This window comes from Ascidia mentula, chromosome 4 (genome assembly GCF_947561715.1).
Source record: "Ascidia mentula chromosome 4, kaAscMent1.1, whole genome shotgun sequence".
NCBI lineage: Eukaryota > Metazoa > Chordata > Ascidiacea > Phlebobranchia > Ascidiidae > Ascidia > Ascidia mentula.
Genome location: NC_138569.1, coordinates 6,991,414 through 7,011,987, shown reverse-complemented (window position 1 = coordinate 7,011,987; position 20,574 = coordinate 6,991,414). Strand labels below are relative to the sequence as shown.

Sequence of the window (20,574 nt, the reverse complement as noted above, 5' to 3'; positions counted from 1 at the left end):
ATAACAAAATAGCAACTTCACAATTCATGTAACTCAAGCTTGCAAAAACTGCAAGTACAACACATCAGCTGGTAAACTAACAGGGCTTTGTAACAGGCACTAAGTAAGTGTTACACACTACTAAGCAATATGTGTCGTGAAACGAGTAGGTTTGCCATAAGAAATGCTTTTTAAAGCAACATGTTTTCATTACAAACACAGCTGGTACCAAACTAAAATGGTACACTCTGAAATAGAGATGGGTCTAAAACAGGCATCACCCAGAAAATAACTGGTAATTTAAGTGATGCATATAGACATATGAAAGACTTTTACACAATATGGTCCAAAGGAAAAAATATTCACACAAAAGCAAGAGGCAGGACTTGCTCACCGGAGCAAGTTAACAGGTAAACTGCTCAAAAGAAAGCAAACCAATATTGGTACAATATGTACACTGGAGAGCACATTATGAAGGATAGCAAAACATGAAACTGCTGAAAACAGTCAATGATATACCTAGGCATTACTATCATGCTGAACTTAAAATTGATGCATTAAGTTAATGCAAAACAGGGCTGATGCTTTGTACAAGTAGGCACTACAACTGCAGCAAAAACGAATACATACACATTCATCTGTTTGCCATCAAGCGAACAAAAAATATACACAGCATATGTTCAAAAAGTAAACACTAGCCATAATAATATGACCACTAGGAGCTTGTGTTTGTTTTCTGGGTAATCAGCTTCTGCTGGATTCCCATTTCAATTTGCTGTAGTTCAATTGCTAAAAGAAGGTCTTCAGTCTCATCCTTCATCTCCGACTGCATATTTTCTGGAATTGCCTGATTCATCAGTACATTATCAACCAAAGGCATCTGTCCATGCTGACTGTTTACAAGAAGATCTGGAAGGCGCACGGTGCGCTTTAGGGTTGGTGGCCTTTCTGTGACAGTAGGCTCCACTTCAGTACAAACAGCAGGGTTGCCATGCTGTTCCGAAGGTGGGTTAACCATGAAGTTGCTTCTATTGCGGTCACTATCAGATGGAAATGGCTGTGTGAAGCTATTTGCATTGGCAGTAACTTGCTCTGGACATGCAGGCGTTGTTCTAGATTTGACTGTTCGTGCAATTGGCCCGTACTTGCTCACAATCCGCTGGTCTTGAATAGGATAGAAATCATCATCATTTGTAATGAAACTTTGTATGTCTTCTGGTGCTGGTGAGGAGCAATGTGCTGCGGGAGAGGTATATAACTCCTTGCTATACCAGCCAGAAGCAGCAACTTGTGATGTTGATGTGTCATGGTAGCTCATAACATCAACTACGGGACTGCACTGAATACCATTGTTGTTAAGTTGTGACAAGCTGCTTAATGATGAAAGGCATGTTGTACCTGTCCAAAGGTTGTAATTACTGGAAACCAGTTTATAGTCACTTGTGGCCACTGGGGTTGTGTGACAAGCCAATTGTTCTGGATTTTGTTCTGCTGGTGCCCCAGTGGACATGGCAACCATCATCTGGTGGCTTTTCATCTCCATGTGCATAGAAGAAGCATTGCTGAACTCAGCGGTATTTGAAGTGAATTGTTGTTGAAAGGCAGCGGTGGACTTAGGTGTTACAATGCGTTTTTGTACCAACTTGTTTATGACTTCCATTTTACGCTGCCTTAGCTCCTCAAGAGAGCAAGACTCAGCATTAGCGGGACTGGCTGACCTAGCATGATTAACTGTAAAGGCGACATTGTTCGGCTCTAGTTGCAGCACTGGAGACATTGTTGTTGTTACTGGATGGACTACAGCATACTCTTGCTGCACAACCTGTGTAACAGGTTCCATAAACATTGCTCTCTGCTGCTCTTGTACTGGAGTAGACCCGTGGGGCATGAAAACAGGCTGCACCACATCCTGGTGTGGTACTTGGCTTTGCACGGGCAGATATTGGGGTCTCACCACATACTGTTGCGGTTGTTGTTGTTGAGGAGTCTGCATATGCGGGTGCTGTGTGGCATAGTGGTGCACGATAGGGTGGGAAGGAACTTGGGGGTTTCCCTGAAGGCTGTGGGGATCAGAAACAATGTGCACAGTGCCTGGTGGGTAGTTTTGGGGGTAATATGGGGTTTGTTGTTCATGGATAATAGTGCCTTGTGGTGCCGGTTCACTTTGCATCACAGTAACTGGTCTTGGAACAACAGAACTGACTTGCCGATAGTGGACTTGGTGTGACTGCACATGAGGTCTGGGTTGATGGCTCATGACTGGTGGTGGGGGCTGCATTGGTACCACTGGTTGTTGAACAGCCATTGACGGGTGATATACAGCAGGCATTTGATGTTGGGGATGTGAATTTTGAACAGAAGTCGGTGGGTTTTTGTATATCGGCGGAGGTCCTTGTAAAGATTCCTGCCGCATTGGTTCAGGATTAGTCGGGTAAGTTGGTCCTTGTGCATTTCCATATGATTGTGTCAACGTGCAGCTGCATGTGTGACTGCACGTGCTGTTTATGTTTTGTGGTGTTTGAAACTGATACATGTTGTGGCTAGGTTCATTGCTGCCAGATTCAACAGCTTCGTCAATAAAATTGTTTTGCATTAGTGCATTTTGCCCACCTTTCTTACGGCGATTGCGATGAAATTGCAGTTCATGGTCAGAGTGGGCAAAAGTGCACGTTGCCCCACGTGGGCATATGCCTTTGTTCTTAAAGTCACGACATAATGAAGTCTTGTACTTGCTGGATTGCTGGGATGAGTCCTGGTTTTGCCACATGGAATGGTGATGCTTTTTACTGAAACTGACCAGCTCCTGTATTACCATCTTGGCACAACTCATGCTTTCGACCAACAAACCCCAATCTGAGGACGTGTTTTCAACATCAATTTGTGCTAGGCACTTGAAAGCGGGAATAAGTCGTTGTATATTGCCTGGGTCACCTGATCGATTAAGGGCAAGACTAAGATCTTGGATGCACTGTTGGAAAGTCACTCCACTTTGCAACTTATCTATGATAGATTGCATATAAGACTTGTGCACTTGGTCACCATAGAGAAGAGCACTCCACTGGTCTGGAGCAATCCGTAGGCCAGCCTCTCTAGCAATCTGCACAATCTGTGTATCATGCTCTTTTCTCAAGTCATCATATTGTAAAAATTCGTCCTTAAGCCTCATTAAGGAAGAGTCACCCTCGCGTTTTGTGACTTTGAAACATGAAGCACGGTACAGTAACTGCACTACATGCCCAATACTGGTCTTGGATGCCTGTGTAAACTGTGTACGGAGCTTTTTGACCACCAACTGAACAAGAACTTTTCTTGCCAGTTCTGTACGGTCTTCCAAAGCAAGATGTACCAGTTTTAATGCTTCTTCCTGCATGGCAGGTCCAAGAAACTGGCAACCTCTACTCCGCACAGCTGTCCATAAACTTGTAGACAATGTGCTAGGGTTTTGATGCAGTAAGATCAGTTCTGTTGCTGTTCTCTCACCAAGTGCTCGGGCAGCTCGTATTGCCCTTTTACGACCCTCTTCTTCAACTGGCTGGGAGTTTACCAGTGTAACCAGCTTTCTCTGCATTGGCCTTGTTAAATCATTAGCATTTGAAGGTTTTAAATACAATGCAAGGCTCTCTATGCACTCTTTAGCGCTTTCATAATGTTTCATGCATTGTCCAAAGTTGCTGCTATCCACAACAGTTGAGGGTAGAATAACATTTGTTGACATGTGGCATTCCTTTGGTTGGCCCGTGTCTGGTGGCAGCAACTGCAACAAGGCAGAGTTAACTGGTAAATGGTCAAGATCACAAGTAGCATTGGATGACCCTCCTTGACATGGGCCATGTTTGTTTTTGCCAAGGCACGATTTGCATACGGTGTGACCACACACTAGAGAAACTGGGCACCGTGAAGTATGATTGAATTCCTTTTCACAGGCAACACACAAGAGATAATCACTCCATTGCTGCCCTTGTGGTTGCATGCCACTATTTTTTTTCATTTCATACAGATTTACACTAAATACAAAGTCCAGCAACAATAAGGCAGCCTAAAAACAGGTAAACAGAAATGGTTGTTTTTCAAATTAAGTGTGAATGCACTCTTAATTTGAAAATTATTGACAATCACATTTTAAAACTAGCTTCCAGAGTGTTGAAGTGAAAAAGGGAAAGTATATTATGATTACAGCCAAATCCAATATCAGAAATGACTATTTCTTCCAACCTACAGTACTAGTGACGATTATGTGAGTTTTGTAAAGCACAATATTTTTTACTTTGATTTGCTTAAAATTCGTGCATTCCACGTAAAGAGTTAAACTCCACCAACAGGTTTTTTTTAATAACAAACAATTATTAAACAATAACATATATTCAGACCAAGCACATCATTTTAAGTTTTGGAGGAAAATTGTTTACCAACATTACGCGCATCGGCTCCAGCGAGTTACCGAAGTCATGTGACCTAGCATTTTTTCTGTAGCACGATCTTATACAAATACAATGGACGTCAAATTGGCACGGCTGTGCCACTCATATATTTTTAGTAAGATAATAGTTGGCATCAAAATAACTGAACTATGTAATTTTGACTGTTTATACTTACCTGGCCTACGGTGGAACTGGACAATATTTTATACTACATCCGCATGGTGGTAGCAGAGGATTGTAGGCAAGTCCCCGACCCGAATACCAAGAAAACCTGATCGGGATTTGTGGCTAGGATATCTAGGGTTCGAATCCCGGTGTGGTAAAAAAATACCTGGTCGGGATTTGTGACCAATAAAACTTAGGTGTCTGTGTGGTTAAACAAGGTTCACAAATCTGAGTAGCGGGCTAGGTTAAGGATAATCCCCTGAAGTTTTCAGTAATTTTGTTCAGTGCCATTTGTCGTTCAACCTTTTGTTCTAATGAGAAGTGTTCGTTTTTTTCCGATGACAAAATTACCCAATGCTGCTTAAAAGTATACGTTACTGCTGATACATGAATTATATGGTGGTCTATTTTAAAAATTGAAGGTAACATGGACAATGTATAACCATTCCAAATGAAAAGAACAATCAAGAAATCAGAAAAACGGAAGTAAAACATTTTAGAAGATCACATAAAACGTTTTCTCAACGACAGCTCGCCACAATTGTTTTGTTTCTGAATGACATGGTTACATTTAAAACGTACATTAGGAATATAACAAAATATATACATACAGGTATGCGGGCAGTGCGAACACCTATGTGACATGTTTGCTATACATGCATTCGATTAAAACTGCAAATGATTGCAAGGGTGCACCAGGCTCTTTACAACACTATAAAGGTGCGTTGCTACAGCCTGCATAACGCAGTACGTGGAACAATGTTAGTATGGAACTTGCAATGTTGTAATACGTTAATCAATGCACTGCGTAAGCAAATTCGAAAAGCGTTTTAGTGAATCATTTTCACAAACAACAAGAATCATGTTTGGAACTTTCAGCAATCAAGTATAATTCCATCAATCGCGTTAGAGATTAACCGACCATCGATCTTCACTCACAAGATGGTACAACAGCAGCATGTGTGCGGATAATCGTTGGTAAAGATTGAACGTTGATGACCATACACCCAAAATCTACAAAAAAAACATGTTATTATTTGTCGAAGTGCTTTCTGTCAATTTATAACACAACAAAACATTATTTTTTGAAGAATTTTATGCTTGCAGTCAACTCGTGTGTTTGGCGATAGAATTAAGGTAATGTCATTTCTTCGCATTCCGGAAAGAGCTATAGAATGATAAAGTGCTCGGCGAATTCATAGGAAAAGTTTAGGTTCTTTAAGAACATTTCTTTTAATACTACAAAACAGTTGCTTTTCGTAAAGTTAAATCGAATGTTTTTGCCCAGTTTTGTAAAATTTAGTAAATCTGTGTCAATTTTAGAAATACAGAAAAAAGATCACAATGTTTTCGGCAATGCTCGAATGGACTGGAGGCAATGCAGAATCTCCGTTTGCGGTTCGTTTATTTTAGAAACAACTTTTTCTTGAGAACAAACGTACACGAAGATTAGGTAACCTGCCACGCACTTATGGAAACGGAAACCAGGGATGGCATTCGCAGTTTACAATGTTAAAACAGTGCATTACCTATCTGGACATTTATGTAATGTGCTTTGGATTAAACCCAACGAAACAGCAATGCAAAAAAATGAGTTTCTACAACCGAAGACTAATTAGTTTTCACAACCGAAATCGCACAAGTGCGGTAATGATTCATAACCCAAAAGAATGCCAGAGGGTATAAGAATTCCTCTTTGTCAACGAGAGAAACCATCGATTGGCAGGTGCCGGATTTTTATATTTTGGTCCTTTGTTGTGATCCAACTGTATGCAAATCGCTCTTTCCCATCTATTTGTTACGTCACTGCTCGATTGTTTAGGGTTCGAAATGAATTGTGTCGGCTTTTTTATTGGCTTTATCGGAGTTTACAAACAAATGAAAGTGATTGGAGACTTTTCTTTTTTTGGAAATAAACCACGAGGCGAGGACCCACAAAATTCGTCAACACAAATGTTCAGTTTTATGTAGCTGGTTTCGTAAGATACATTGGCGTTTCACACAAACCAATGCAGTAATGTTTTGTTAATTTATCTCCCCATACCTTCCTTCCTTGTCACTGTATTTGAATCTGCATTCGTAAACTGGAATCGACGTCAGCTTCTGTCTCTGATCGGGAGAAAAATAAAAAAATAAATAAACAATAAAAGTAGAAGATTAAGGGGTACATTTGGGAAACAAAATCAATCAACTAATTTGTGAAACGAAAGGACGGAATCTGAGATTACCGTTGCAGTTACATAACTTTTCAAAATGTCAGGACAGTATTGTGATTATCACTGCAACAAACATATTCGATGTCGAGGCCGTTTTCATGAAGTTAAACAAAACAAATATGCGAAAATTTGAAGAAATTCAAATGTTGTTGGGTCCAACTGGTGACGCGTCGATAAAAATATCAATATAATGAACTGTATGATATCATGGTTATATACAAGTTATATAAGAGAAAACCTAAAAATCAGATACCAGGTCTTTGTTGCCAATAAGACTGTTGGAAGATTCCTATACACATTAGAGTTCTACTTATCATTTTTGGGTATATGTTCGAAAGTTGTATGCCTTCCGGGGTTGGCAGGCACTGCCAGGAGTTCAACCCCCACCCTTACCTGCTGCAAAATTCGATCATTCATCCACGAGGTGGAGTGCTCGTTCACAATCTCTGATGCTCTTCTGTTGATTTCTTGCTCTACGTAACCTTCGATCGGGCAAACCTACCAACAAGAACATCATTATAGCAGTGAAGTTTTACTATATTTCTTAGTCATCATGAGTGCAGTTGCTAGTTGACGGTGGCAAAGAAATTACAACCACCTGGAAAATCTCGACGGTGGAAAAAGTTTTGTTTGATATTGTTTGTTCTAGCTACAGCATGGCCCAGCACCCAGCGCGTTTAAACTATATGCAAAGTGAGAATCGGGTTTAGTGGATAAGAGTTCGAATTCCAGTGTGATTAAATAAATTTTTGGGGTTTTGTTGGTTCGGGGTTCGCTTCTCAAGAACGTTTTGACACAAACATCTTTTCCTACATTCAAACCACATGTGTGTGATGAAATACGGGCAATGAAAATTCATTGACAAACTCATGTATGAAATTGGGGCAATTATTAAAGCATTTCATTATGAACCAAAGTTGTTGGTTAGACTTTGAACGGTAAAATCGGGCGTAATAAGTGGTCAACTTTGTGGCAGCCAAAATAACTATAGGAATTGCATTTTTCCCGATGCCTACACTATAAAATCACAGAAGAACTCAGGCAATCACAATTTCCTCACCCTTTGGGCGACTTGCTCGAACACCAAATCACCACTGACGTCACGTATCAAGTGATCCGGCATGTCGGTCCTTTCTACAATATGATCGCTCAAACGGTTGGTGCTGCAATAAAAAAAATTATAAAACCAACAGAGTCTTCGCAAAAGAACAGCTTTCCTGTACGCTTTAAATTTTAAGTATAAGCTGTGTATATTTATGTGAACTATTATACAAGCAGATATTTGTTTGTACCAGTATATAGGCAATGGACTTTCGAGTTAACGTTATTTGGGTATTTTTGATCAGGCAGTTTATGGCTCGAATCGACTGTTCAAGGTGTATCACGAATGGAAATTATCATTTTGTTGTGCTGGTGAACCAGCTTGGGCGAAACGGACCATTACTTTTCCTCTAAAATATCTCCCACAATGCCGGGAGAGTTATTTTCCGCCAGGAACTACACGCGAGCGCTGAAACCCGAGGTACGCCAGTCCTTTGTCCCAGCAAAACCCTTTTCTTCCCCTCAATGCAGCAAAAGTAGGTCAAGCCTCGGTTGCTAAAAATAAAACTGTCCACGACATAACGCAACGACGGCCTTCACTGGGAGTACGAAAGTCTAAAGTCCATCATATAAAATATTTTCGCCGTTCAATCGTAAATTCTCATTATGAACTGTTGCTATTTATTGCTACATAAAATGAACTTAGTCTGTTGTATTCAACGCTCAGCACGGATTAACCAAAGCAGGCAACTAAATGATCGCCAAAACTTTCAATGTTGTTTGGGATTCCATCTTGCACGATGCAAAGCAAGTGTGTTTCGCAATGATGCATACTTATCATACGTTGCAGCATAAACAGTGTATAATGCAGAGCTGGAAGGTGATATATTTGGATTAACTGTCGGAACGCACCAGGGTCGGATGTTAACGCGCCATTGGCTCGTATCGGAGTTGCTGGTAACCGTCACCACAGCACGTCAAAACACTTCCGACCTCCTGCATTGAAAGTTTCACAAGTATCTGAGGAAACCAATGTTTCACCACCTTCGACAACGCTCTCATCGTCGGGGTTTTCCCCAAATGAATCCTCTGGTCGTCCGGAGTAATGAAATGAGTCAGGATGTCGCAAGAGATTGTTTGTTGGATCGACGCATGTTTGCCTGTGGCGATGTATGCAGATGAACTGGGGACGACCCTTTTTTCCTGTTTTCGCTCCATTTCTCAGTGACCTCGTAAGATACGAAACTAATTCGTCGCTCTTTTGCAGCAGAAACAGAAATCCACAAGAATGCCATTGTAACGAAGGCGTTGCAACCGGCACTGAGATGTACGTTGAAAATATTTCGTGTTGGCTTGGTCTATCCTTACCCAGTATAATGAAAATAAATATGCCAAGAAAAGTCAACGTCGAATAATCTCCTGTGCAAAAGATATTTCTGGCTTAAACCTAACATTTGCAACATTACATTAAGTGGGAACTTAAAACAGTATCGAACTGCAAAGTTTAATATATATTCCGTTACCAAAAGGCAGAATGCGGCTTTTATGCCACAACCCTTACGTGCCGGGATTGGTTTTTCGTCGGTTTTTCGCACAAAAACGCAACATTCACATGAATAGAAAGGATTTTACATCGGATTCTACCCCAAACCAGCAATACCGGAACATCGACGAATGAACCATGCCGAACGGTAGCAAGTCTTCGTTCTTCCGACTATTCTTAAAGCTTTCTCAAAGCAGCATTCAGGGAAGATTCTGGTTTCGCCAGCACAGCTACAATGCCCACAACAATAACGCAGAGAAACCTTGATTTTACAAGGGTCTTGCCCGAGTGGACAGAGGTCGACCGACCACAAATGAATGTTGACATAGTTTGAGTAAACACAGGCGACCCCGATATTCCAGCTCCCTGTACAACTTTTGATATGTTCATCGACCGGGGAGATTTCGGTCCGCAGTGTTGCACCACAGGAAAAAAATTATTCCCGCAAATCTACCATTAAGTTTTCAATTAAAAATAGATGCTCAACAAAACAAGCAGTTCGATTTTACCCTAAATTTCCCAAAACAAAAAGTTGTAGCTTTTTCCTTTGGCGCAACAGGATTTCAGACTGGAGGATAAGTTATCTGTGTTAATATCGGGGGGATTTTCATGACAAACTTTGTCCAAGATCTATATTTGCAAAGTCAAACAGCAACAACTTCTTTTTCCAGAATTGAGGAAAGCACTGAACGCGGGCGCTGGAAATATATATGCGAACAGGGCAACTACAAACACCGTGGCCCGACGTAAGCACACTAATATGTCTATATAGGCCATTTGTAAATTCCCGTATACACGAGCGGACTTCACATTTACAATCTTAAAACGTCGTTCATGTAAATTGCGAACCCTGTGACTCACTTTGCCACAACTTGCGACACGCCTTTTTTTCGTCGACGCAAGAGCGCGTTTCGCTGCGCAACTGCTTTTTGTTAAATTTTCTGGTTTAACGCGTCAATGCTAATCCACAGACCGACAGATGGACTTCTCACGGTTAGTACAGCCTTGTTTACGGGCCTGGCAATTTTAATCCAAACGGATGTTGCCACAATGGTCGGTTGCGTGGTAAAAAACAATGAAAAAATGCTGACTGGATTTTGATCCCAATTTCCTGACAGCGATTTCATGTCAGTGCGAATGTGGTGTTGCTATTTCGTTTGTGTTTGTATATTAAAATATTGTTCACAAAACAATTAATTCGGGCCGGCCGTGTTTCTCCTCACATCCACCATGTACCGGGTTTTCAGGAGTATTTTATCCTCACGACGTATATAGCTCGTCGTGTACGCAAGACATGAAAAGAAAAACACATTGTCAGCCATTAAAACGTAGGCCTGTCTCCGCCCAATTCACATTAAGCTTTAATGCACGATGACGAGTGCATAGAATTTTTGCGGTGTCTGCGATGGCAAAGTTTTGTGCCGTGTTGGGCAAAGTAGAAAGTTTTTCCGCGCTACTCAATAGTTAAATATAGGTCGACAATCCCATTATCGAAGCCCAATTCTCGCAATGTCGACATGGTTGTGATGCAAAACAGTATAGTCATGAATCATAGATATACACAGGTACAGACATTGGTGGTTTTCGTGACTTGAAATAGATGTGCTCATGTATGATCCGTTTTTTTTTCAAAAGCATTTTACAGGAATAGGTAAAAAGTTTAATTGACAATTTTTTTTAACTATTTATTAATTTCATGCCTACAAATTACAATAGAAACTTTTATGATCTAATGCACTTTCTTAAGGCATCTTTCTGTGAAAAAAAAACTATATTAGCCAAGTCAGTCACATAAACGATACAGTTTGAGCTGTTTCTAATTCTTGTCTATAGACAATACCTATAGGTATTTACCACCAAAGGAATGGAAGTGGTAAGTGTCGCAAGTATTAACAAAAAAACAGCAGTGGTTGTGACAAGGGTGGTGTCCAGCTGGTAAGCGTCGTATTCAGTAACAACGATCGTACACTGGTTTCTATGCAAAGCGCTAATGAAAAATGCGCTCCGACGACAACCGAAAAGGCTTTTACCGCGCGAGAGTTTCGTAGACGAAAAAAGGAAAAAGGCAAACGAGAGAGGGACTCGTCAGTATATATTACATGGAGGTGTGTTGAATTCGGTACAAGCGAAGGTGGGACACAGGGTGTTGAAGTAGCCAGAGGACAGATTTGATCCTTTGGGATGCGAATTTGTTATACGAAGTCTACATACTTTGATTAACGAATGTTTGCATTGATTTGTGGCTGAAAAACTGATAGAAAAGGATCAGAATTGTAGGCCGCAAAACATTTGAAAAATTTATCACATTCCTGTCGAAGGAAGAATTTATTTAATTTTTTTCTTTTAATATATCGTTTCATCCAGGTATAGAGTTTTTTTGAACAAACAACTGTCTTTCTCGAAATTCGCGATGTTCTCCAGACGTAATGAGATGATTCTCTACATCATCGTTATTTTCTGCGTGACAACCGTGTCCAGTGGAGATTCGGTTTCTTGTACATTCAAGGTAAAATCAATTTAAGTGACGCAGATCGCATTGCAATTTTTTTTTTTAATTTAAAAGTTATGACGATAAAAATAATGCGTACATGCGCAATTCCAAACGTCACTGTTTGTAAGTTTTTGTGCAACAACATGTTTCAAATTCATCCCAAACGGCTAAAAAAAAAGCAGTTTCTTTCAGGCAACTTAAAGGTGCTATTGAAAATTTTTTATTTGTTTGATTTTCACCAACTTTTTCCCAGTTTCTGTACAAATACGTGAGACTTTATTTAAGAAAAAATATAATTATTCTGGTAAACATTCGACGATTTTGAACAATAACAACTTTGTGTTTCAGGCGTGGGCAGGAGACAATCACGAGAGCCTCCTCCAACTCGACATGCGAGGTACGTACAAGGGGGCGAGACACCATTTTGTTTGACGACTTGGGTCATAAATTGACACATTGTCGCGCAATACTATCCCACAACCAACTAATCAGTCGCATGACTAATACACCTTAAAACCGTACGTTGCCCTGCAATTTAGCCCAGGGAAAAGAAAAATGTTGCAGGATCGGTGAAAATAATTAAGAAACCAAAACCGTATATTTAAATATTGTTGGACGATGTTGTCAGTTTAACAACATCTCGGCTTAAAAATCTGTCCGAATGCCCGCAAAATAAACTTATTTTTTGAGTCTTGTTAAAAAAAATTATGTGTTGAAATTACAGCTTGTCCCAATCTCAACGAAGCAACGGAGGAGTTAAACCAGGTGAAACCAAACCGAGTGTCGGTTGGCGGCCTACAAGCACGCTGGAGTCCTTACGACAGCAATAAGTGGAGATTGCTTCTCAACATAACGATGTCGGCTGTTGGCGAAGGTACGCACTATAACGTTACAAACTCGAAGCACGCTGACCAATTTTTTATGGCCGAGTTTCCCGTGCTGGGGACTGAGGCACCATAACGATATAACAAAAAAAGGAAAACTTTTGCAATACGCACACTGTACACAAATAATTGCCGCAATGATTCATATTCGAAGAGATTTCGTTAGCTTGCGCAATCGTTTAGGTTCTTGCGTAACCTTACAACCCCAATCTACGTTTATGACGTAATAATAAATTTTAAGACTTGACGTTAGTCGTCGGTTGTCTTCAATCAGAATTTACAAGATCGTTTTTGCGCGTGTAAAATATTTTTAGTGTGGGGTACATTATTCTTCCATAGGGGAAACTATTGTGGATAAATAGAATCACCAAACTCCATATTTCGACTCGGTTTCCTATGTAGGTAATGGGTAAATACGCGAAACGTTTGTGTTTTGAAGAGAAAAATCTGTAAAAACTTCATCGTTGAACACAGACGTGTATTTAAAAATTAATAAGCACGTGGCGCCTCGCGGATTCAAGAATTATTTCAAGAAAACTCATCGCCGCCTTGAACAGCGACTGGAGAAAATCACTACGTCCAATTTAAAGTTGTTTCTATTGCCCAAAATAATTCTTCCAAATATATCAACATACCGATTCAAGTCGGCAAATCGAGCTAAAAAATACCTCACCTCGGGCAATATGCCGAGTGACTATCGAGAAACCGGTTTAACTAAATTTGACGATTGAAAATGGAGAATTTGTTGTATCTTACAGACCGTCACCGGCTTAAAGAGTATTTTCAGTTTCGAAAAGTTATAATTTCGATTGTTTAATAAATGACCACATCTTCAAAACAACCGCCGGCATTCTTTGACTCCAAACGTAACGCCCGCTTTGGAGTTCCATATATTTAACAGGAGTCATTTTCCGCCTGCAGCGGTCCTTGCATGACGTCATCTTACTAATTTTCGTAATGTTTGCAGGTGATATTGAACTGACTGTGCTCTCGTCTTCATACTTGTTGCCCTTTTTCTGTGGCATCATAACCAAAGGACCGCAGGCAAACGAAAGCGAACAGGTATTACTTAGTAACCGCGTATGGCTGAAAGTAACAGCATATTCATGAAACGATTGTGTTTTTTCCCCGATGCCTAAAATTTGTAGGAGATTTACTAGTAACTCGTGCATTTATATGTTCAACTCGTTTTTATTTGTATGTCTGTAGTTTATATCGTTATCTCTTTACCGTCTATATTTATTTTCTTGTTTTATCTTTCTCGTTGCTGTTCTCTTTTCGCAACTTGAGTCTTGACCCTTCCAAAACACATTTTACAACTTCACTTCGTGTCAACAGATCTGGGCCCAACTCAAGTGCCTCGAAAAGGACATGAATCTCGAGGACAGCATGGTCTTGTTCGCCGAACCTCACGGACCGTCACTCAAGCGGAACACGCCGTCACGTGCCACTGTGGATCTTCCCGGCTGTTTGCTGCCGGAATTCAAAAACACTCGTTTGTGCAAACGTAAGAAAGCAACGGTTATGGAAGTTTAATAGTTACAGTTTGCAGCCGTTGGATGACGTTTTTAGACTGCTCTGTTTATAAGTAATAGGTTATAAAACTACCCTACGTGCGTTTCATCGCATGGAAAATGCATCCATGGCAAATTTTTCTATTGTGTATTTTCCGTTGCAGAGAAAGAAGAGAAAAAAATTAAGTTTTCGTTGAAACGCGAAGGAACTCCCGATCATCCCATCATAAAAGTCAACCTCGGCAGAACTTTGTACAAGTAAGAGACCGCCCAGCCGTGTGCAATAAATCTATCTCACTCTCATCGCGAATAAATAAAAACAATCCAACCGTCCACGTTAACATTGAACATCAATTTACAGTAAATATCGTGCAATGTAGCATAGAAATCCCAAAATATCATGCTACAAACCGCACGTTTAGCTAATGGCCACTCAAACCGGGTTTGTGTCATACCCGGCGAGGTTTCAAACTATATAGCATGTAATGACAAACACAACACTTTCAGGTCGCAGTTCGAACCACGGTCGGAGACCAAAAAGCGGAGATACTTCATCACGATTCATGAGAAGGGCGACAGTTTCATGAAGCATGAAAGTCCACCCCATGAACTACAATGGGTGAGTGATGAACTCGAGTCAGTTCATTAAACATATTTCCATTGTGGTATTGGAAGTTTGGCATTTGCGATATCCGTGACACAATGAGCCAACAGCAAAAACAGGGCTGCTCGTATGTAAACTAAATTAAACCGGGAATATTAAAAAACCGCAGTGTATTTCTTTGGGAATTGTTAGGAGAAATGGTCTTATCGGTAAATTTATCCGAAACAAGATTCCAATCACACAAGCTATATTCCTCTCAAGCGCCCCCTTGCAGAAAACTTGGACGTCTCAGTAATGATTTATTTTTCGTCACATCACAGCCAAAACGGCACGTCCGCTTCCGACATGTAAAACCGAAAACAACCTACGTCATCCTGGCGTGGCGCAGGGGAGACGGGACACGCTACAGACAGGAAGTCACGGTATGCTGAGAGGAAAACCGCCGACCAAGAGCAAGAATTGTTGTTTTTAATGTTTCTCCCCATGCGATTTCTTGTACATTACTTATGACGTATTTATCCGGTTCATTTATGCGTGCCATACGTGCAAATTTTGCTGAATAAAAGTTTTTATAGAGATGCAAAACGTTCGTGGTGCGGTTTTTGTGCGTCCTCGTTTTTTTTTACGACCACATCAGGTTGATGCCACGCTAGTGAAAAAAAAAGTTTATGTGACCTATTTAAATCGTGAGAATAGGGGGAGGAAACACGAAAAAATGAAATTTTGCTTGGAATTTCCAGTACAAAGTGCATCACTGTTCTATTTTGGTAATTTTATCTGGAAAGCACACGACTGAAGCCTTGGGTCCCACCAAGCGGTACACAGGAAACGATTCGCTTAATAAGCACCGTTTCTTCACATTGAATGCGGTTGCATACGGCTTGCCCAGCCTTAACATAAATTCTGCGTACTCACAATTTGACGGTAAGCTGAATATATTTTTTGATCTTTCCGTATCCTTCGCAACCATGACATCTCACACATCCCGTTCCCGAGCATGTCAAACACCTAGAAATAAATACACAGCATCACCAACGCGAATTGTACACGACTGTTTCTTCAACACTAATACTGGTAAGTGTTTACAGTTGTTAGTTACCATTTCGCACAGTGTTCTGTTATGGAATTTGTGCTAGCGGTTCGAACTTCAAATTACGATGCTTCACAGTTTGGCGAGTCAAAACTCCGTTTTTACTAGGTTTTTAAAAAAAGCAATAAACCAACCTCTTTCTTCCACTACCAGCGCACGAGTGGCAATGAACGCGACGAGAATGTCCCTCGTGCATTTCGGATCTGTGTCCCGAGCCGTGGCACCAACTGCATCTGACGCGACCGCGCCCGTGACATTTCCAGCAACGATTGAAGCCACACCCGTGACAGGTGTGACATCTCTAAAAGGAAACGTAATGTGTGATCAACAGAAGGAAGAATTAACAATTTGTGCATAAATTGTTAGTTTTGGTAAATCAAGAACCCTCAAACTTACTGTAGGTTTGATTCAAAATGCCCAATGCACTAAAAAATACTGTTGGTGTAACTTTAATCTAACCAACCAACTATGCACACAATGCATGTTTGATGCAGAACATACTTCCAACATATACTGTTTCATCACAATTATTTATAAATTCTACTGAATAGTTCACTCTTTCAAACCTGATGCCCCAGTGTGATTTAAACCACATGACAAGATTATCATTCCACAGCGATTAAAACACAACAACCAAAGTAAATTTAGCTATGAGACTTTCAAAATAGGTCAGTAGGTACACAGTTATAAATAATTACAATCATTTCCATAATTTTCATGCAACTAAAGTACAGAATCTCACCACCGGAACTTACACTAACTGATGCTGTGTGCGGAACTTCAAGAATCTTTGTTTCCGTCACAAACAGTGTTGTGAACTGACACTGGATGTCCCATGGACCTGGTGCATGTCCAAATTCTGGACCATCAATAAAACCACCTGCATGAAAGCAAAACCACATAAGCGTGCATGCAATATAGATAGCCACTAAGAAATTGAATTATGACTGGACAAGGGGAAAGTTTTCTGATAAAATAGCAAGAATGGAAAAAGTATATTATATGATTTAGTTTTCTTATGTCATAGAATATTAACCTCTGTATGGCACGTAACTCCATTTTGTACTTCTCGCTTCTGTGAAGGTTTCCAGGGTGTACTGAAAACAACAAAACAATGAGATGAACTTGTATACATGGAGCTTCTTACTAATGGTTCAAAAGTCTGCTACAGGTAAGTTTGTAGTTACAATTTAGGCCTGCTCTTACTCCAACCTGTTCTTATGTTTATCATCATGCAATATGTTTCAGTCACAGTGAGCTAAATAAGTGATGAATTCTCCATGCAGGGAGAAATGATTTTACAACAAACTAAACGATCTGACACCACCACATGTTAATAAGTCGTAGTAGTACATCATAAAATAGGATTACGTTCCAGGCGCAAGCTAGCAACACTTCATGCCGCTTTAAACACAACAAATAACTTCACCCTAGCTTTTATTTATTGAATATCAAGTATAATGTGTCAACCTATTACAGGTTTGTGGCATTGAACCATTGTGCCATATAATTTCTAATGGTCACAAAACAAGACATGCATTTTCTTGGTTTAAAATCACAACAAACCACACAACTTACATGCAAAGCAGATGTACTTTGGATGTCCTTAATATCCATGTCCTTTGCTGCACCCTTTCCATAGCAGCACTGCTGGGTTACATATTCCAACAATGCATCCTTTGCATCATCTGCAGTCATTGAACTGCAAAATGATTTGGTCATCAGACAAACTAGATTGCTGAAAAAAATGTAGTACTATCTTTTACCCAACTTTTGTAGAATCAACATGAGCCACTTCTCCTGTTGCTTGCTGATAAGATGGTGGAGGACCAATATCAACTGACAAAAAATATTCTTTAAGTTACAAAATTTCACATTGCATCAACAAAAAATAAAAGTTAAGGCGAATAAGTTAAGTTTGAAAATTAACAAACCACAATCAAAATTGTGTACAACTCATACAGTTTTTGTTTTCTTTTGTAACACACATATTCTGATAATAGTAAATTTTAAGGTTTGTGGACCACAATGTTTACCTTCATTGTAATTAGTGTTCTCATAGCCAGATACAACAGACTCAAAGGATGGAGGAGCTGATGGTACCGGCCCAGAGTCTGGGGCATTTTCATCAACTTCATCACCCATTTCACCTTGGTATGCTCCAGCAGTATTTGGATCCCATTGTCCTAAACATTTGTCACCAAGAGCGGTTATCAAAAAAATGCGGTTGTTGTTGTATGTATAAACATGCATAAAATTTTCCCAAATTTATTTTATGAAAGACCATGAATTTAAAAATAAATTTTCCCGGAATAGTTGAATAAATTCCATATTTAAAATAATTAGCATATTAGTTTGGATTTTTCTATTCTGTGTATTCAACTCTTAAGCTTTTTGCACCTAATTAAATTTTCCTTTGTACAGTTGCCAACAACCCAATTATACAACAATTATGTAAATAGCTTCATATTTAAGTATTAAACTTAATCAAAAAGCAACTTCGGTAGCACCTGGAGCACTTGGAGCAGAAGCTTGGTTGTATGGCCCTGATGGCATTCCTTGTTGTTGAAATTGGTTGTTCGCTTGGGGGGCATATTGTTGTTGGTTGTATTGGCCCTGCTGCTGTGGTTGATAACCACCAACGCCTGTTTGTTGGGAATATTGAGGTTCAGGGAAATATGTAACTTGCTGGGGAACTGGGGTATAACCTGGCTGTTGTTGGGTATAACCAGTCCCTGGCTGTGGTGCCCCTGGGTAAGGAGAACCTTGAGGAACAGCATACTGTGTTCCCTGTGGCTGATAGCCAGGATTTGGCACACCTGAAACATTTTAATCTTCGTAATCTTCAGTTTTCAACATTTTTTGTCCTAGTGGACACCTTTTGATGGCATTAGTATAGTTACAGACCCCTGTGGGTCTTCCAAAAAAATCTGACCCTGTTGAGCATGCCAGATGCCACAATGCAATATTGTTTGTCTTATAACCAGGCTATTAAATACTTTTTCTGGCTTGTATTGTGAAATGCGTAAACTCTTTTCGAAAATACAGGATTTATCAATCACATGGAGTATTCAGATGTAGCCACAGATACACTGACAATGCTCTTCAGGCCTCCATTCCTGGTTGACTGGTATACACTAACACAAACAATCAAAAGTAACCTAATACTAAAGAGAGCAAGCAGGGCATAAAACTAATTTACCCTGGTAACCCAACACGTTCTTCTCCATTATCAGTTTCTTCAAAGTTTGACGTTGCGATCAGTACAGTACAACACACAACACCTAACTTTCACACAACAAATCCTATCTGTTAAATTTGTATGAGAAAATATCGGTTAAATTGAGTCGCTTATGTTCAAACACATAACACATTACTTGCTACACATCACCACACTCCCTCATATCTGCAATTCTAATCACATGACTTGTGAGTGACGTAAACATGCAAAGCAAACATGAACGAAACTGAAAAATTATTGATGACCGTTCGTCCGGCGTGCTTCCAGCTACTGGAACGATTAAATTAGTTCACGCAAAATGCGATCAAGTAGTACGGTTTTTCGCATAGATTTTTCGCATTTTTTCACCAAAGCTCAGATCATTGCAGTTTAGACATATGGCATTATACCTACCAACTATTAGGTTTGATCCGTTTTCGTTTATCACAGCGCATACAATTTTACCTTAAATTTTTTTGCGGCAAATATCACTGAGCTTTTAATGCAGCACATAAAAGCATATACTGCATTCATAAAAAAGTGATCATCGAATTTTTTTTTACATGCAACTCTTGATTGGGACGTTTGGACACTAGAGGCCTGTCGTTACACGGTGATTGCGGCAAGGCCACCTCTTCACTGCCTGCATTTTTGCATTTTTTTAGTCTCATAGGGATCAAAGTCCTTGCTCAATTTTTAGTTAGGGAATGACCAGTTGGCACAGCCAAGTTCAACGGGCTGTAGACGGCAAAGGTTGTGTTGTTGGTATATTCCATGTAGGTTTTTTACCTATAGGTAAGTTATAACACATATTTATTGACCCCGAGGGTTTTGTGGAGGCAGTATGTAATTACGGTAATAAGCTCGACTTACTGCTTTGCAAAAAAAAACTTGTTCTTTGTACAATACCGAGACCAGACAAACGGACAAGGTCCCGGATATGTTAATGTGTACGTAACTATTTTTAGGCTTTTTAGAATTGGTATTGACTTTATCGGCGAAAGCATAGGCGCGAATGCAAAAAAGGTATGGTTGGCCATCGGTGTCATAGTTCATCATAATGTACGCGTACCTTAGATAACGTGCGTGTGCCTTATTAACGAACGTGCACGTTATTTAAAGCCTGGCCAAAAGTGTCAAAATCAGAATAAGAGCGACAACATGCGGAGTAATAAGTACGCGCGCGTTAATAAGCAGCACGTTCGCTATTAGTGTAGCCTATACATGCACCTTAATAGGATACATTTCATGGCCAAAGTCAAACTCATGTACGCGTACTTAATTAACGAACATGCAACTTATTATCGTGCTCGAAACTTAGTATCGTACGTGCGCGCATGTTAAGTTGGCTGACAGTGTCATGGGCAACCTTTAGCAAAGCCTGGCCAAAGTTGCATTTGATTTGGTGA

General features: G+C 40.0%; 3 protein-coding genes across 4 annotated transcripts; 1 reads left to right on the top strand and 2 right to left on the bottom strand.

Annotated features, from left to right (window-relative positions):
• Window positions 1-680: 680 nt before the first annotated feature.
• On the bottom strand, window positions 681-4,010 carry LOC145899239 (uncharacterized). Its single transcript, XM_082987969.1, has one exon. It carries the CDS (start codon window positions 3,965-3,967, stop codon window positions 695-697), a length of 3,273 nt encoding a protein of 1,090 aa, XP_082844095.1. The 5' UTR covers window positions 3,968-4,010; the 3' UTR covers window positions 681-694.
• Window positions 4,011-4,950: 940 nt separating this feature from the next.
• On the bottom strand, window positions 4,951-19,265 carry LOC145897030 (protein SSUH2 homolog). 2 transcript variants are annotated; one of them, XM_082985188.1, is made up of 14 exons: window positions 19,148-19,265; window positions 18,654-18,764; window positions 18,456-18,590; window positions 17,982-18,131; window positions 17,712-17,784; window positions 17,524-17,647; window positions 16,982-17,042; window positions 16,701-16,825; window positions 16,080-16,246; window positions 15,771-15,863; window positions 7,839-7,941; window positions 7,172-7,276; window positions 6,607-6,671; window positions 4,951-5,576 (listed from the first exon to the last, which is right to left on the bottom strand). In XM_082985188.1, the coding sequence occupies exons 1-14, from the start codon at window positions 19,173-19,175 to the stop codon at window positions 5,498-5,500; spliced, it is 1,419 nt and encodes a 472-aa protein (XP_082841314.1). In that variant the 5' UTR covers window positions 19,176-19,265; the 3' UTR covers window positions 4,951-5,497. The 2 variants fall into 2 exon arrangements, with proteins under 2 accessions (XP_082841314.1, XP_082841313.1); XM_082985187.1 differs by having other exon boundaries at window positions 18,456-18,764.
• On the top strand, window positions 11,731-15,431 carry LOC145897032 (uncharacterized). The gene is made up of 8 exons (XM_082985189.1): window positions 11,731-11,868; window positions 12,202-12,250; window positions 12,578-12,727; window positions 13,705-13,799; window positions 14,076-14,244; window positions 14,416-14,509; window positions 14,759-14,870; window positions 15,176-15,431. The coding sequence occupies exons 1-8, from the start codon at window positions 11,773-11,775 to the stop codon at window positions 15,284-15,286; spliced, it is 876 nt and encodes a 291-aa protein (XP_082841315.1). The 5' UTR covers window positions 11,731-11,772; the 3' UTR covers window positions 15,287-15,431.
• Window positions 19,266-20,574: the final 1,309 nt, after the last annotated feature.

Bases quoted from the DNA above. Each gene is read 5' to 3' on its own strand.
- LOC145899239 (XM_082987969.1), bottom strand. From the start codon at position 3,967: ATGAAAAAAAATAGTGGCATGCAACCACAAGGGCAGCAATGGAGTGAT.
- LOC145897032 (XM_082985189.1), top strand. From the start codon at position 11,773: ATGTTCTCCAGACGTAATGAGATGATTCTCTACATCATCGTTATTTTC. The intron at 12,728-13,704 runs GTACGCACTATA...TAATGTTTGCAG, and splicing joins GATGTCGGCTGTTGGCGAAG to GTGATATTGAACTGACTGTG. The intron at 14,245-14,415 runs GTAAGAAAGCAA...TTTCCGTTGCAG, and splicing joins AAACACTCGTTTGTGCAAAC to AGAAAGAAGAGAAAAAAATT.
- LOC145897030 (XM_082985187.1), bottom strand. From the start codon at position 19,175: ATGGAGAAGAACGTGTTGGGTTACCAGG. The intron at 18,765-19,147 runs GTAAATTAGTTT...AAAATGTTTCAG, and splicing joins GAACGTGTTGGGTTACCAGG to GTGTGCCAAATCCTGGCTAT. The intron at 16,826-16,981 runs GTTAATATTCTA...GCTTTCATGCAG, and splicing joins GAGTTACGTGCCATACAGAG to GTGGTTTTATTGATGGTCCA.